At 36.1% G+C, this 12,492-nt stretch overlaps 2 protein-coding genes across 7 annotated transcripts; both read right to left on the bottom strand.

Annotated features, from left to right (window-relative positions):
- Positions 1-5,126: 5,126 nt before the first annotated feature.
- Positions 5,127-7,272, bottom strand: LOC103838507 (ADP-ribosylation factor 1). Of its 5 annotated transcripts, none has more exons than XM_009114959.3 (7): positions 7,142-7,272; positions 6,530-6,698; positions 6,165-6,235; positions 5,977-6,096; positions 5,745-5,863; positions 5,573-5,654; positions 5,127-5,405 (listed from the first exon to the last, which is right to left on the bottom strand). In XM_009114959.3, exons 2-7 carry the CDS (start codon positions 6,675-6,677, stop codon positions 5,400-5,402), a joined length of 546 nt encoding a protein of 181 aa, XP_009113207.1. In that variant the 5' UTR covers positions 6,678-6,698; positions 7,142-7,272; the 3' UTR covers positions 5,127-5,399. The 5 variants fall into 5 exon arrangements, with proteins under 5 accessions (XP_009113207.1, XP_018509592.1, XP_033135440.1 ...); XM_018654076.2 differs by having other exon boundaries at positions 6,530-6,682; positions 7,142-7,253; XM_033279549.1 differs by having other exon boundaries at positions 6,530-6,692; positions 7,142-7,220.
- Positions 7,273-7,646: 374 nt separating this feature from the next.
- LOC103838506 (phosphatidylinositol 3-kinase VPS34) lies at positions 7,647-12,275 on the bottom strand. Of its 2 annotated transcripts, none has more exons than XM_009114956.3 (17): positions 11,939-12,275; positions 11,626-11,722; positions 11,420-11,516; positions 11,183-11,341; positions 10,880-11,089; positions 10,618-10,796; positions 10,342-10,489; positions 10,181-10,276; positions 9,931-10,066; positions 9,680-9,801; positions 9,349-9,540; positions 9,076-9,246; positions 8,857-8,994; positions 8,616-8,770; positions 8,378-8,521; positions 8,145-8,292; positions 7,647-8,044 (listed from the first exon to the last, which is right to left on the bottom strand). In XM_009114956.3, exons 1-17 carry the CDS (start codon positions 12,048-12,050, stop codon positions 7,907-7,909), a joined length of 2,442 nt encoding a protein of 813 aa, XP_009113204.1. In that variant the 5' UTR covers positions 12,051-12,275; the 3' UTR covers positions 7,647-7,906. The 2 variants fall into 2 exon arrangements, with proteins under 2 accessions (XP_009113204.1, XP_009113206.1); XM_009114958.3 differs by having other exon boundaries at positions 7,745-8,044; positions 11,626-11,704.
- Positions 12,276-12,492: the final 217 nt, after the last annotated feature.

The following is a 12,492-nucleotide window of genomic DNA, read 5'->3' as shown; positions in this document are numbered from 1 at the left end:
AAATCATTTTGGAAATTCATTTTCGTAAATGTAAAAAGAAAAATTTAAAGAAAAGGTAGATTCAAAACCAAGTGGTCTTGCCCTAATGGTAATTGGGTTCCAGCTGGAGCTTCCGTCCTGGGTTTGATTTTTTTTTTGCCATCCATAGACGCCTTAATTGGCAAGAAAACCCAGATTTTTATGGGTATTTTAGTGATTAGTCTTTGGACCTAAAAAGCCTTTGGAATCACACGAAAGTTTTCGGAAAAAAAAATAAAATAAAAGGTAGATTCAAAGTGAGTAGTAATATAATAAGATTGGAACAAGACTATTAAAAATTCCTCGTGGAAGGTCGTTACAGCCTCCAAGGAAGTGGCATGTGTGTGTCACACGGAGTACATTTTAGACGTTCGAATTGTTAAAAATTCAAACAAACAAAAAATAATCCTCCTCAACATATGTTATTTGTGATGATCATGTTCAATCTGATAAAACTGAACTAATCCAAAATAGAAAAATAGTTAGGATTTTTGTTTTTTTTTAACAAGACTCCATGGATTTTTTTTTGACAAAGGGAATTTGGACTTCATGGATCTTGTAACGTGATTTTCTTTTAGGATCGGAAATTATACATTGATGAACAAGTATTGAGACTCTTTGTGGCCTTTCATATTTATGATTCTTATGAATGGCTCTTTTTTGCTCAAGTAGCAATAGATGGTATTTATAATTTTCATCCAGGTGTGAGGAGATGTTTTTATAGATGCAATTCACTTGACTTTTTCATTTTTTTGAAGGAACATAAACGTCTTTTGCTGAAGTTTTACGGTTATGTCTATTTTTTAAAAGATGTTTGGTCTATCAGTCAACAACTTAAAGACTTTCCATGTATAGCTCTAATATCATCAAAAACAGGCTACAATTTTCTCATTCTCAAACAGGATAGCCAAAGGCAACATAAGATTGAACTCTATTTTCTTTAGACAGTTTAGACCACAATATAGGCTTCTCTGTTTGCTGAAGTTAGTTCCAATGAAACTCTCCACTCCAAAGTACGATTACACTTACTAAGCCCTGAAAGACGACCAAACTTTCGGTCTTTAACTGCTTCCACCACCATCTGAGCCAGTGAGCCATCAGATGAACTTTTGTCGTTACATTAGCAAAAGAAAACAATGTGCCAAAAATTCCACAACTATAATGCAGTTTAATGCTAATTTCAGATTGGTAGGTTTATTAGACTACTATATTATTTATTTTTATGACCCGGAACTTATAGACGCCTGACACGTATTTCTTCTTAGATCAGATCATGTTTAACTTTTATAGCCGACAGAAAAAGTATAATTTTATATACTATCAACAGAAATAGAAACAGTTTTAAATTTTAATCTTGGCTTACATCACGTTTCAAAATTTAAAAAACTCTCTTTTTGTAATATTTTTCCAGAAGCAAATTATATATTGCTGATCAATTTGGGGTTGAGCTAGTGACTGAATCTAGGTAACCTGAAAATATAAGCAGGACAAGAGTTCGATTTTGTTAGACGGATAATTTCTTAGAGGTTTTATCCAAACTTTGGTGGTTTCATAATTGAGTTTTTGTATAACGTATTTTTGTTTGCATATATGTGTCTTCTTTAAAAACACCAACACGTCTCATATCATGTCACTTTAATGACGAAATACTCATAAATGATATCTCGCTGAACGAGTTTCACAAAAAAAAAAAAAAAAAAAGATATCTCGCTGAACGATTTTTTGTCTATATTAGTCACTTCATTTAGACGAATAGTTTTCTTGATAATTTTATTAGTGATTTAAACCATCCTTTACAGCAAAGTTATCATGAAAGTGTTGTTTTCACTGAGACCTCTTAGAGAATAAATATTTTCCCCCTTTATTCAGATTATTTTTTAAACAGTCCATTAGAAGATTTTACAATTTTACCATGAACTGAAAAGGAAAAGAGAAATGTAATTAGTTTACGTGTGTAAAAAAGCTTCGAGAGGCTCCGGGCTCCTATGCTTACAACATCAACACATTTATATATATTCAAATAAGTGTCTGACTTAGTCGTGACATTGATATTCGACTTGAAATTTAAAATGGAAAAATCTCTGTAATATGGTAAAATAATGGAACTTTGTATTTTTACCAATCGATATCCTTTAATTTAAAAATATTAAACGGGAAATAATAATAGTTTAAACCTAACACATTGACATCACATATTCACACGCGTTTTGGGTCTATATTATTTTATTGTACTGTTATAAGAAAATATATACGTCGTTCAAATATATTGGACGCACTAGAGGTAATTACTTTCACGGAACTTAATTGAAGTAAATAATGGATCTGGTAATTTTTTAACTGTGTATTGCATTGGTTACGATCATGCCATTTGTTTTTTTTGGTAAACTATCATGCCATATGTTATAAGTTTTTAACTGTGTATTTCATTGGTTACGATCCTGCCATATGTTTTTTTTATTGGGTAAACTATCATGCCATATGTTCAAAAATCGAAAAGAGATTGGTAGCCTGCATGTCTAAAATAAATCATAAATGGTTGTCTCACTTGGAATCATCAAAACTCTCACCCTTTTTATTTATAACATGTAATCTTATACTCATCTGTTTCATATTAAGTGTCACTTTAACTCATTTTTCTTGTTTTACAAAAAGTGTCATTCTATGATATCAATGCAATTTATACAATCTTTCAGCTCAAAATTAATTACAAAATGCATTGATTTTATAAATAAATCGATTTATCTAAAATACTATTGGTTAGATATGTGATATTAATGAAATTATAAATGCATTTTAGTGAGTTTTTTAATATGTAAAATGTGTCAGAATGGTACTCTTTGTGAAATGGTAAGAGTAACATTTTTTTGAGCAAATATATTAACTTACTGGAACTCTTTTTTTTTTTAACTAAAAAGAATTCTATTTTCTTCTTACCTATATATGTTTTTTTTTTTTTTTGAAGAAAGGGTTTTCATTAATTGTTACCTATATATGTTACATGTACGTATATTTTAAAAGTTGTTTTCATATTCAGATATTGTTTTGATCAAAGTCCAGATCTTTGCATTTCAGTATTACACGTGAAAGATTATATCTCCAACCGACTGAAATAGTTAATTACAACGTTGAAGTCAAAAGAATGTGTTTTTTATTGTCCAACGAACATTTGGAAATTGTACTGGATATGAATTAAACATAAGGTGATACTGATAATATTATTTTTAAAAAAGTTTTGTCGTTGGTATTAGTTTAATATAAGAGATTAATATAATCCCTTGAAACGTCTCGAAAGCTAAGCACACAACATGTAAAAATCAATCAATCGCATTCATGCACGCGCATTGCGTCCACTAAAGCATTTTCTCATTTGTGATTGTATGGACAAATAGAGATATCATATCACATTCGGGCCGGCCCAGCATTCTATGGACCCATCAGAGTCGAGGCAAGAAAAAAAGGTTAAATCGGTAGGTTTCACCTTCTTTAAAACCGGATTTAGAAGATCCACACTTTTGGTAGTTTAGTGGCAATCTCTTGAAGTTTGGTGTATACCTGATATGATTTTATGTGAAAATTAAATTATCATTATTTGATTACTTTGGGCTTGGACCAAAATTTATATGCTAAATCATAATAGATAATCGGTTCACTCTTTATTATTAGTCGGAAAGACGGTATAATACTGTTATGGGCCCTAAAGCAAAAATATTCTTTTTACCTTCTAAAATTTATATTCAGATAAAGTTTAAAATTTTAAAAACTTAATTAGTATTACTTTTTTTATATATTGTGATGAAAATAAAACGATATATATATCAAATAATTTTGAGTCATTTTCAAATTTATTTATTATATTTCTATTTTCTTATAAAAATATAAATTTATAAAAAAAAATTAGACTCTTTAACTATTAATATACGAAGGACACAAATTTGGATCCGAAACTGTCGCACCATTTGTTCCTTACTCAGCCGGCCCTAGAGTCATACCGGAGAAAAAGCTCATGTTTTACGCAGAGAAGGAGGAAGAAGGGGAGCTTGGTCTCTTGGTACCCCCCATAAGCTTGAATCTTATATTCTCTTGTATTCCAATATATACAATTATTGATTTTCATTGATTTCCGTTGTATCTCAATTCATATTTGATAAGAAAACATCTTTTTACCTTGAAATCATAGTAATAAATTTATTTTATTCATTTCTTTCTCAATACGCATGTCAAAACTATAACCCTAAAATTCTGAGTAGATTTTGAGATCCATCATTTGACGTGTTTAAAATAAAATAGCCTTTTGAAGATCTTAAGTGAAATACACATACGCACATCACAATGGCTGAAACAAACACGTCCGATTTGACATTAGCAGCAAATCCATGAATCCCACGTCCCAGACCGCATGCCAACAGCTTGCTGAGGACGAAACTCCTACAAACATCCCACCGCCACCAGAACCAGTCATGGATCTTGATGCTGCTCTATCCGAGGTACCAACTGAATTACCACCTATTTTCTCTTTGTTGCTTCAACGTAAAGGGCAATATGACATCGTGGGACATCATGGTCTACAACGCTTACATGAACTTTCCCAAATCCATGATGAACAGCAGGCGCAGATCAATTCTCTTGTCACCCCGTCACCAAAGAGCCTGCATAACCCCCATCTTAGCACAACAAATGACCTCCACGGAGAACAGATTTCACAGCGTCCATCGCGAATCTAACCCAAAAACACAACCCTGAGCCCGGACAAGACCGCAACCAACCTCGGGAAAATACAATAAAAAATTATTCGTGCTACCAGCTCAGTCCATGACCATGAAGTCGTTTAAGTCATCGAAGAAATACAGAAAATGCCGTTTACAAATGTATCGTCATTATTCCTAGTTCGAACAACAAGCTAAAGATCTCATATATATATTTTTTATAAAAAACAGATCTTCGGACTTATGATAGCTTTCTGTAGAGTTATGGGACGAACCTGATAATGACGGAGAACAAACATCAAACTGAAATTGTCTAACTCTTCATGGAAAATCTAGCAGGACAATCTCTAAACTGGTTCTCTCGCCTATACATAACGATACCATCAACAACTTCTTTCAACTCTCTACGGTGTTTATTATTACTTCATGTTCATAAAAAAATGAGAATTTGACACGGACATGTGAACATTGTCCCAAAAGTAATAAAAGATAAATAAATTCATCACCAACGTTCTGTTATATCTATCGTTAAAGACACAAAATAAATCATTTTTAACTGGCAACATATACGACTCCATAATCACCAAAACTCAAAACAAAAAAAAGAGAGAAAAAGGTTTTGAACAAGAAGCAGAGATAATGCTTCTCCCAGAAGCCAAAGCTTTCGTCTCACAAAGCTCAAGCCTGCAAGCAAAACGTAGAACAAATATCAAATGACTACAAAACCAAAGCAAACTTTCATTATAGTGTAGACTATATGAAGAAGAACAACGTCAACTGCACATCAGCTAAATTTCAAAAAGTTTCCCGGATACTAAAATCTGGAATGTTACTGTATATGGAAGGCTTACTTTGTTAGCAATGTTGTTGGAGAGCCAGTCCAGACCTTCGTACAGTCCCTCACCGGTGGTGGCGCACGTGCTCTGGATGTACCTGAAGAGAACGGAACAGTGTTGGTTTTATGTTTTGAGAGCTCACAGACAATAACAATGCGAAACAACAAAAATGTTCTTTGATAATCACCAATGACGCTGCCGGAGAGAGTGGAGTCCAAGCTTATCAGTTATCTCAGCAGCATTCATTGCATTTGGAAGATCCTGCTTGTTAGCAAACACAAGAAGTACTGCATCACGAAGCTCATCCTGCAGATTACAAGCATTAATAGGTCAGTCTGATTACTATCGTAAGTGTAGCACAAGACCAATGGAAGCAGCGTTATGGGATTGACTATAAGGGAGCAAGTAAGTGAAGCTACCTCGTTTAACATCCTGTGAAGTTCATCTCTTGCTTCAACAACACGATCTCTGTCATTGCTATCGACCACGAAGATCAGACCTTGAGTGTTCTGGAAGTAGTGCCTCCACAAGGGACGGATCTGAAAGAGAACACAAGTGAGGACACGTTTTCTATTAAAACCATAGAAAGTTAAGAGATGGTGGAAACCTTGTCTTGACCCCCGACATCCCACACAGTGAAGCTGATGTTTTTGTATTCAACTGTTTCCACATTAAACCCTGTATAAAAAACAGATCATACAATGAGTCTCTCCACAGAACAAGCATGTTGATTTAATTCCAATCACGTTTCCTAATACTGTTAGTACCCAAATCACTTGTCAATGCGTATTCTAATGAAGCCTCCAACATTTAATTTTACATCTTTGTTTGTAAAAAAACATCTATTGAGGCAATTGGTAAGATTCAATTGATATTCTAGAGAATAGAACATCCAAAAGGCAACATCTATACTTGCAAAGTTGGTGATAAAGTTGAAAATGATGGTTTTAAAAGAAGAGAAGAGTGACTGACCAATGGTGGGGATGGTGGTAACGATCTCACCAAGCTTGAGCTTGTAAAGAATGGTGGTCTTACCAGCAGCATCAAGACCAACCATAAGGATACGCATCTCCTTCTTCGCAAATAGCTTGCTGAAAAGCTTTCCAAATGAAAGCCCCATTTCCCCCTTCAGCTACTAATCCTGAAAGAAAACACACAAACAAGACTCAGATCTTAAACATTTTAATTCAACTAAAACACGAACTAGCCAATTTGAAAATTCAACACAACCAACTATAGACTGCACTATGTGATTCCTGATCCTACGACCTACAGAGACTCACCAAATGAGATTCCCAATCACGTAAAATGTAACAATTCGGAATCAAATGAAATGTGAGACAATACGATCGATCACGATAATACGTATTTCAAGATGAATCTTAACACAGGCTCAGGAAGCTATCACGGATTTGAAAACAGGAAGCTGTCACAATCTCTGAAGAACAGAGGATCTAAGCCAAAGAGATCCGATGTGTATACGAAGCAACAGACTCCGAGAGCATCGAAATCAAATCATCAACGGAACCTCCGTCGCCTGAAAATCATAAGAAGCGAAACGATCGGAAAAGGTTTGGAGTTTACCTTCCGAGCTTGATGCGAAAAGATCTGAACGAGAGAGAGAGAGAGAGAGAGAGAGAGAGAGAGAGAGAGAAGTTTTCAATCAATGCGAGTAGGTTAAGTGAAAATGTATCCTCTAAATGTGTGTTATTTCACTACCACCCCTTAAATTATCATTTTGTTTCAATTTAACCCATAAACTAATTATTGTACATTTACCCCGTTAATTTGGGTCCGATTGAAAAAAATCCCAATCTGTTTGGTACGGTATTTATTACTACTATACCCCATTTAGATACCCAAATCCACAATTGCACCGTATGATTCTAAGAGATTAAAAAGAAAAGAGTTTTTAGGTTTTTTTCTACAATTTATAGTGTCACGGAGGCAGAATGGGAGAGCAATTTAAATTTGCAAAGACGAAAATTCAGAAGCTAAGGAAGTAATGGGAGCATTTTTAAATTTTCGCATTTTTAAAAAGAATGAAGAATCCACCAGGGTCAACATGGCAACAACACAAACGAACATATTCACAAGAATACAATAATGGAGGATTGGTTAACAAGTAAGCTTTAGTAAAACGACAGAGTCAAGAACAAAACGCAACGTCTTAAAGTGGCTATAATCTAGCTTTCAAGGTTACCAAGTTCATTTACAGAGTAATAGTTTTGTCAGAGGATGCAAAAGCCAAGAACACAAATCAAACCTTCGAGTGTGTGTAATTGACGTGAGAAAGTAAATAGCATATACATTTTCCGGCTAACCCCGATACAGTTAACACTCTGGTTCTCAACGCCAGTATTGAGCCCACCTGTGTATGGTTTCAACCATTTGCGGGAACAGAGCGCTTACGCTTTCATTAATCAGATCTTGGAAGAAATGGATGCATGCTTCGTCGTCCATATCAAGCCTAAACTTTTCTTGGAGCTGTGCAAAAACAAAAAAAACGCAGCGTTTAGGAGACCAATAAGGCGCAAGCAAGAGCTGGTCCACGTACAAGAAAACCATAAGAGTGAAAGAACCTTACTTTGAGAATGCCCTTCTCTGGATCTGAGGCTATATCTGGAATAGTGGAACCCGCCATGAGATAGAACAGATTCAGAATAAGGTTGCTTGATTTCCGGAGAATGTTGTAGGCTTCACAACAGTAAGATTTGAACCTTGTGTAGTATTGGCTGCATGGAACACATAGTACTGAGTAAATCTAATGCTATATACACCTCTCCAGCCAAAGATTCATCGAGTTAGTAAACATGGTACCTTTCTGCTCCGCCCATGGCTTCCACCATTTCTTTACAGAGTTTCATCGGTGGAGGGAATGGTTTAGGATCTCTACCGAGTATAAATGCGAAATCAACGTGGAAAAGACGGCCATCATCTGTAAGGAGGAGGTTGTCCAGGTGTCTACATTTCAAAAACAGGCCATCAATCAGGATTTGATTACAAGGCACGTATATATAAAGCAAGACTTCTTGAACACAGCACCTAGTAAATGTACCTGTCTCCAATGCCAAGTATATACGTGATCACAGAATACCCCGCACAGCTTTTTATAAAAGTCTCGAGGCAAGTTGCTGTTATCCCGAAAGGAGCATGCTCATCCGGATGAAACTTCTGTAGATAACTTGTTATGCTTCGGTGCTCTGAGAGAATCTGAACATGCAAAAGGCACATATCTTAGAATAACGAGATTGTTTACTCTCGAAATTACAATGCCCTGATGGTGCTGCAGAGCGTACCTGAGCCAAAGAACGGGATGGTATGAACTCCAACATTCCTTCGTCATGACCAGTTGCTAACACCTTATAAGGTGTCAGGCACAGATCAAGATTTTCCAGCTTAAGCAGTCTATCCATGAGCCAAACCATTTGAACAACCTATAGAGGAGATAAGAGAAACAATAATCACAACATGAAGAGAAGATCTACCACAATGTGATGCAATACACCTAACTATACCAGTTGGTCTTGCCGGAGATCATCTCCCTTCTTAAATATAACTTTACAACTTCCTTCGTCTTCTGTTCGGAAAGCTAGCATCAGAGGATTCAATTGACTTTTAAAGAGCGTTGATTCTCCGGGAACAATCCCTTTTATGAGGACACTAGGGGTAAGCGGTGATCGAATAGGCTGGAAGTAAACCGAATCCAAAAAATCATTAAAACACTTCGACTCAGACATTCTTTGATAAACAACACTTGTTACTAATTAGCTATACTCTAGTGAAAGTACCTCTTCAAAGTAGGTGAGTTCGCTAAGGAGTCCACTTAAAAGCTGCCTGAGCTTCTCAATTTTCTTCTGGGTGTTTCCACGTACATTTCTCACTTCTCGTGTTATGGAAACTAACTGAGCAGTCAGTCCTGTTTGGCCCACCAAACTTTGCCACAGTTTATTTCCATCTTCTCCATTAACATCAGGCGGCAGCTGATATTATTAAGAGGAAAACGACAATTCTATAGCAGTTAAAAACAGATCTCACTTGATGAATAAAACAGCTCAAAACGGACACAAATTACAACGTAAGGTGGCCACTACTACTCTCGCTAGAAGTAAGGATTCACACCTTTTTCATACTCTGCTCGAGTAAGTCGTATGTGCTGAAATATCGCTTGTTATAGACATGGTCAGTAAGTTCAACAGCAACATACCAGCGAAAAAAACTGGCCAGCTGAATATTCTGCAAAGCTAGAAGTTTGAAGGAAGAATAACAGAAATAAATCAATGAATAACTCAGGGAACAAATGTAAATCAGTTACATAGAGAGAGAGAAAAAAAAATCAGCAAATTTTCATGGATAATAAGTTCAGAACATACCCCGTTGGACAAGGAACTGAGAAAGCCTGGATCTATCAGAGCGTTCAAAACGGAGAGCCTGAACCAGTTGAAGCAAGTAACACTGGAGCTCTTCATCATCAGCTCTTTCAAGGACACTCACAGCATAAGCTCGAACCTATCAGTAGTAGCAAGGAATTAGCAAACATTTAAAGATATCAGGAGGAAGGAAAAGCATATTCAGTACGAGGTTACAAGACCAAAAGAAAAGAAAACTTGGCATTTCTAGTACCTCTTCACTTTCGAATAGAGGAGACAATAGCTCCAAGGCATCACATACATCTATCGTTTCCCATTTGTACATAAGTTGAATTGCTTGCTTCGCTTCCTGCCAACATAGGAAAGATCATGCAACATGAAAAAATAAGAACCAAGAAAAAGATGTACGCTTACCTGAACATCACTCCACTCCACACAGCGAAGAAACTTTGTTAGAGCTCTCTTTTCAGACATCAGAGAGAAACGAAACTTCCACAGAAGTTGTCTTTCATCTCCACTCAAAGTCCTTGTTGGCGGATATTTTAGAACTCTTTGTATTGATCTTTAAAAGAAGAAAAGAACAACTTCCATTGTAATACGATCAAGAAATGATAGGAAACTGTTTCTCTAAAGAGTGACACACAACTTCAATTAAACCAAGAGAAAAAAAAAACTTCATTTCATACTTACTTCCGCTCGGTATTACTCGGCTTGAGATCCCTGTCAATAATGCCACGATCCAAGCTCCTTGCAAGCTTAAGTTGCTTGTGCTCTGAAGGATTAAACTTTCCTAGTTCTGTATCCCAGACAGTAACAAATTCATTTGTTGATCCTATTGGGGAAGTTATCAACAAATTGGCTCCAGACTCCTAGAAATCCAAAGCAGATAGACATAAATAAACATGGAGAAATTTTTCTATTTCAACAGTTAACACGGTCACAGAATAGCTACCTGAAATACGACTCGATGTTCAAAACTACAAAAGTCGACAACCAAGTAGAGATACGAGTTTCCATGCTTGGAGCTTTCTTGTTCCTTGATCTTATCCAAGGATTTCAACAAAAGTCGGTCCAGCCAATCAATGCTTTGGATCTGCCCCCTTTCGAACTTATTCATAAGCTTCTCCAAACGCTCTAGCTCGCCTCGCTCATGCCGTGGAACCTAGAGTATAGCAAAGTACAGAAACCCCAAGATAAAGAAAGTCGGCATAAAGAACAACATTTCGAAATGTAAATCGAGAAGTAATCAAGAAACCTTTCCAGGAGTAGAGGTAGGAAATGAACCATCCGCTTCCTTCCCTTTCCATATCCTAAGCTTCTGCTTTCCTGATTTCATTTGCATCTTGCTGTTAAAGAGAAGGATCGTGGCACCACCAATGAGTCCCTCACCTTTTCCACACGAAACATCCCATACCTAACACAAGTATAGATTCTTCGATAAGCAGAAGAAAAAAAAAAACAGAGGAAGCAATGTGGACAGCGATTTGTATACCGTGATGGCAAGTTGCGAGTGAGCAGTCAAGTCACGATATTTAGAACTGAGAGTGATGAGTTCGTTCCAGCAGTATGGTGGTCCTGTAGTGTTCAACCTGGAATTAAGAAGAGAGCTATGAAACATCAAAACGCTTCTACAACACATCAATCAAGGAAGGCAAAAAATCATGAGAAGTGTATATATATATAGAAAAGAGAAGAAACCTTGTTCTCATGGGAAGACCAAAAGGAGCTCCATCTATATACAATGCACACTCAACGTAAAGCTCTGGTCTTTTGTCCTCTGCGCCGGAGACAACTCCTTATTAAAAAAAAAAAAACATGAACCAAACCAACATCTCAAGAAACTGAACATAACTCACTAGAAATCTGTGTCTCCTTAGCAACAATAAGCAAGTTACTAACATGAAACCTTAAATTCTACACCATTCACCAAGCAGTTAATCACATTAACATCAATCAAGATAGAAATCTACTTCCACCAGTAATAAACATATAGATTGAATCTTTTGAGTACCCGAATCAGTAGATTTCTCGACGGGGAGGGTTCCATCGAGCTTCTCGATACGGAAAGTGAAGGGGGAATTGAGATCGCAGGAGAGGAAGAAACGAAACTCGCTCGCACCCATCTTCTGATTCTAGAAAATCAAAATTAGGGCTTTTCTCATCTGCGGAGAGAGATGAATCGATGGATATGGAGACACAAATTAGACGACCGGCGCGGTGATTGATCAGCTTACGCTATTAAAACGTAGGCGAAGTCGTAACTCGTACCGTAGACGCCTCCGGCGAAATAGACTCCTTCAAAACTACAAATGTTAAATGAAAATTACAATTGGAGCACATGATACATTTTAGGATTTATCTAAAATCTCAAATACCTGATAAATTATGAATCCAAGATGCGATTTTAAATTATGTATATTCTAATTTTTATTGTTTTTAACATCAAATTATTTTTCATAATATGTGAACAAATTCATGAAACACTAGCCTAATAGAGTTTTTTTTTAAAGAGAGGTATATCTATACTATTATTTGAGAGTGAATTTGCTTACTTGTCATGTTTTT

The sequence above is a fragment of the Brassica rapa genome, chromosome A09 (assembly GCF_000309985.2).
Source record: "Brassica rapa cultivar Chiifu-401-42 chromosome A09, CAAS_Brap_v3.01, whole genome shotgun sequence".
Taxonomy (NCBI): domain Eukaryota; kingdom Viridiplantae; phylum Streptophyta; class Magnoliopsida; order Brassicales; family Brassicaceae; genus Brassica; species Brassica rapa.
Note: the sequence above shows the minus strand (reverse complement) of the source record. Positions and strands in the feature narration are given on the sequence as shown.

Excerpts from the sequence above, each read along its gene's own strand:
- LOC103838507 (XM_009114959.3), bottom strand. The coding sequence starts at position 6,677 with ATGGGGCTTTCATTTGGAAAGCTTTTCAGCAAGCTATTTGCGAAGAAG. Across the intron at positions 5,864-5,976 it reads TTCACAGGATGTTAAACGAG|GATGAGCTTCGTGATGCAGT; the intron begins GTAGCTTCACTT and ends TGTAATCTGCAG. Across the intron at positions 5,655-5,744 it reads TCTCTCCGGCAGCGTCATTG|GTACATCCAGAGCACGTGCG; the intron begins GTGATTATCAAA and ends CGTTCTCTTCAG.
- LOC103838506 (XM_009114956.3), bottom strand. The coding sequence starts at position 12,050 with ATGGGTGCGAGCGAGTTTCGTTTCTTCCTCTCCTGCGATCTCAATTCC. Across the intron at positions 11,723-11,938 it reads CGAGAAATCTACTGATTCGG|GAGTTGTCTCCGGCGCAGAG; the intron begins GTACTCAAAAGA and ends TTTTTTAATAAG. Across the intron at positions 11,517-11,625 it reads GGTCTTCCCATGAGAACAAG|GTTGAACACTACAGGACCAC; the intron begins GTTTCTTCTCTT and ends TCTTAATTCCAG.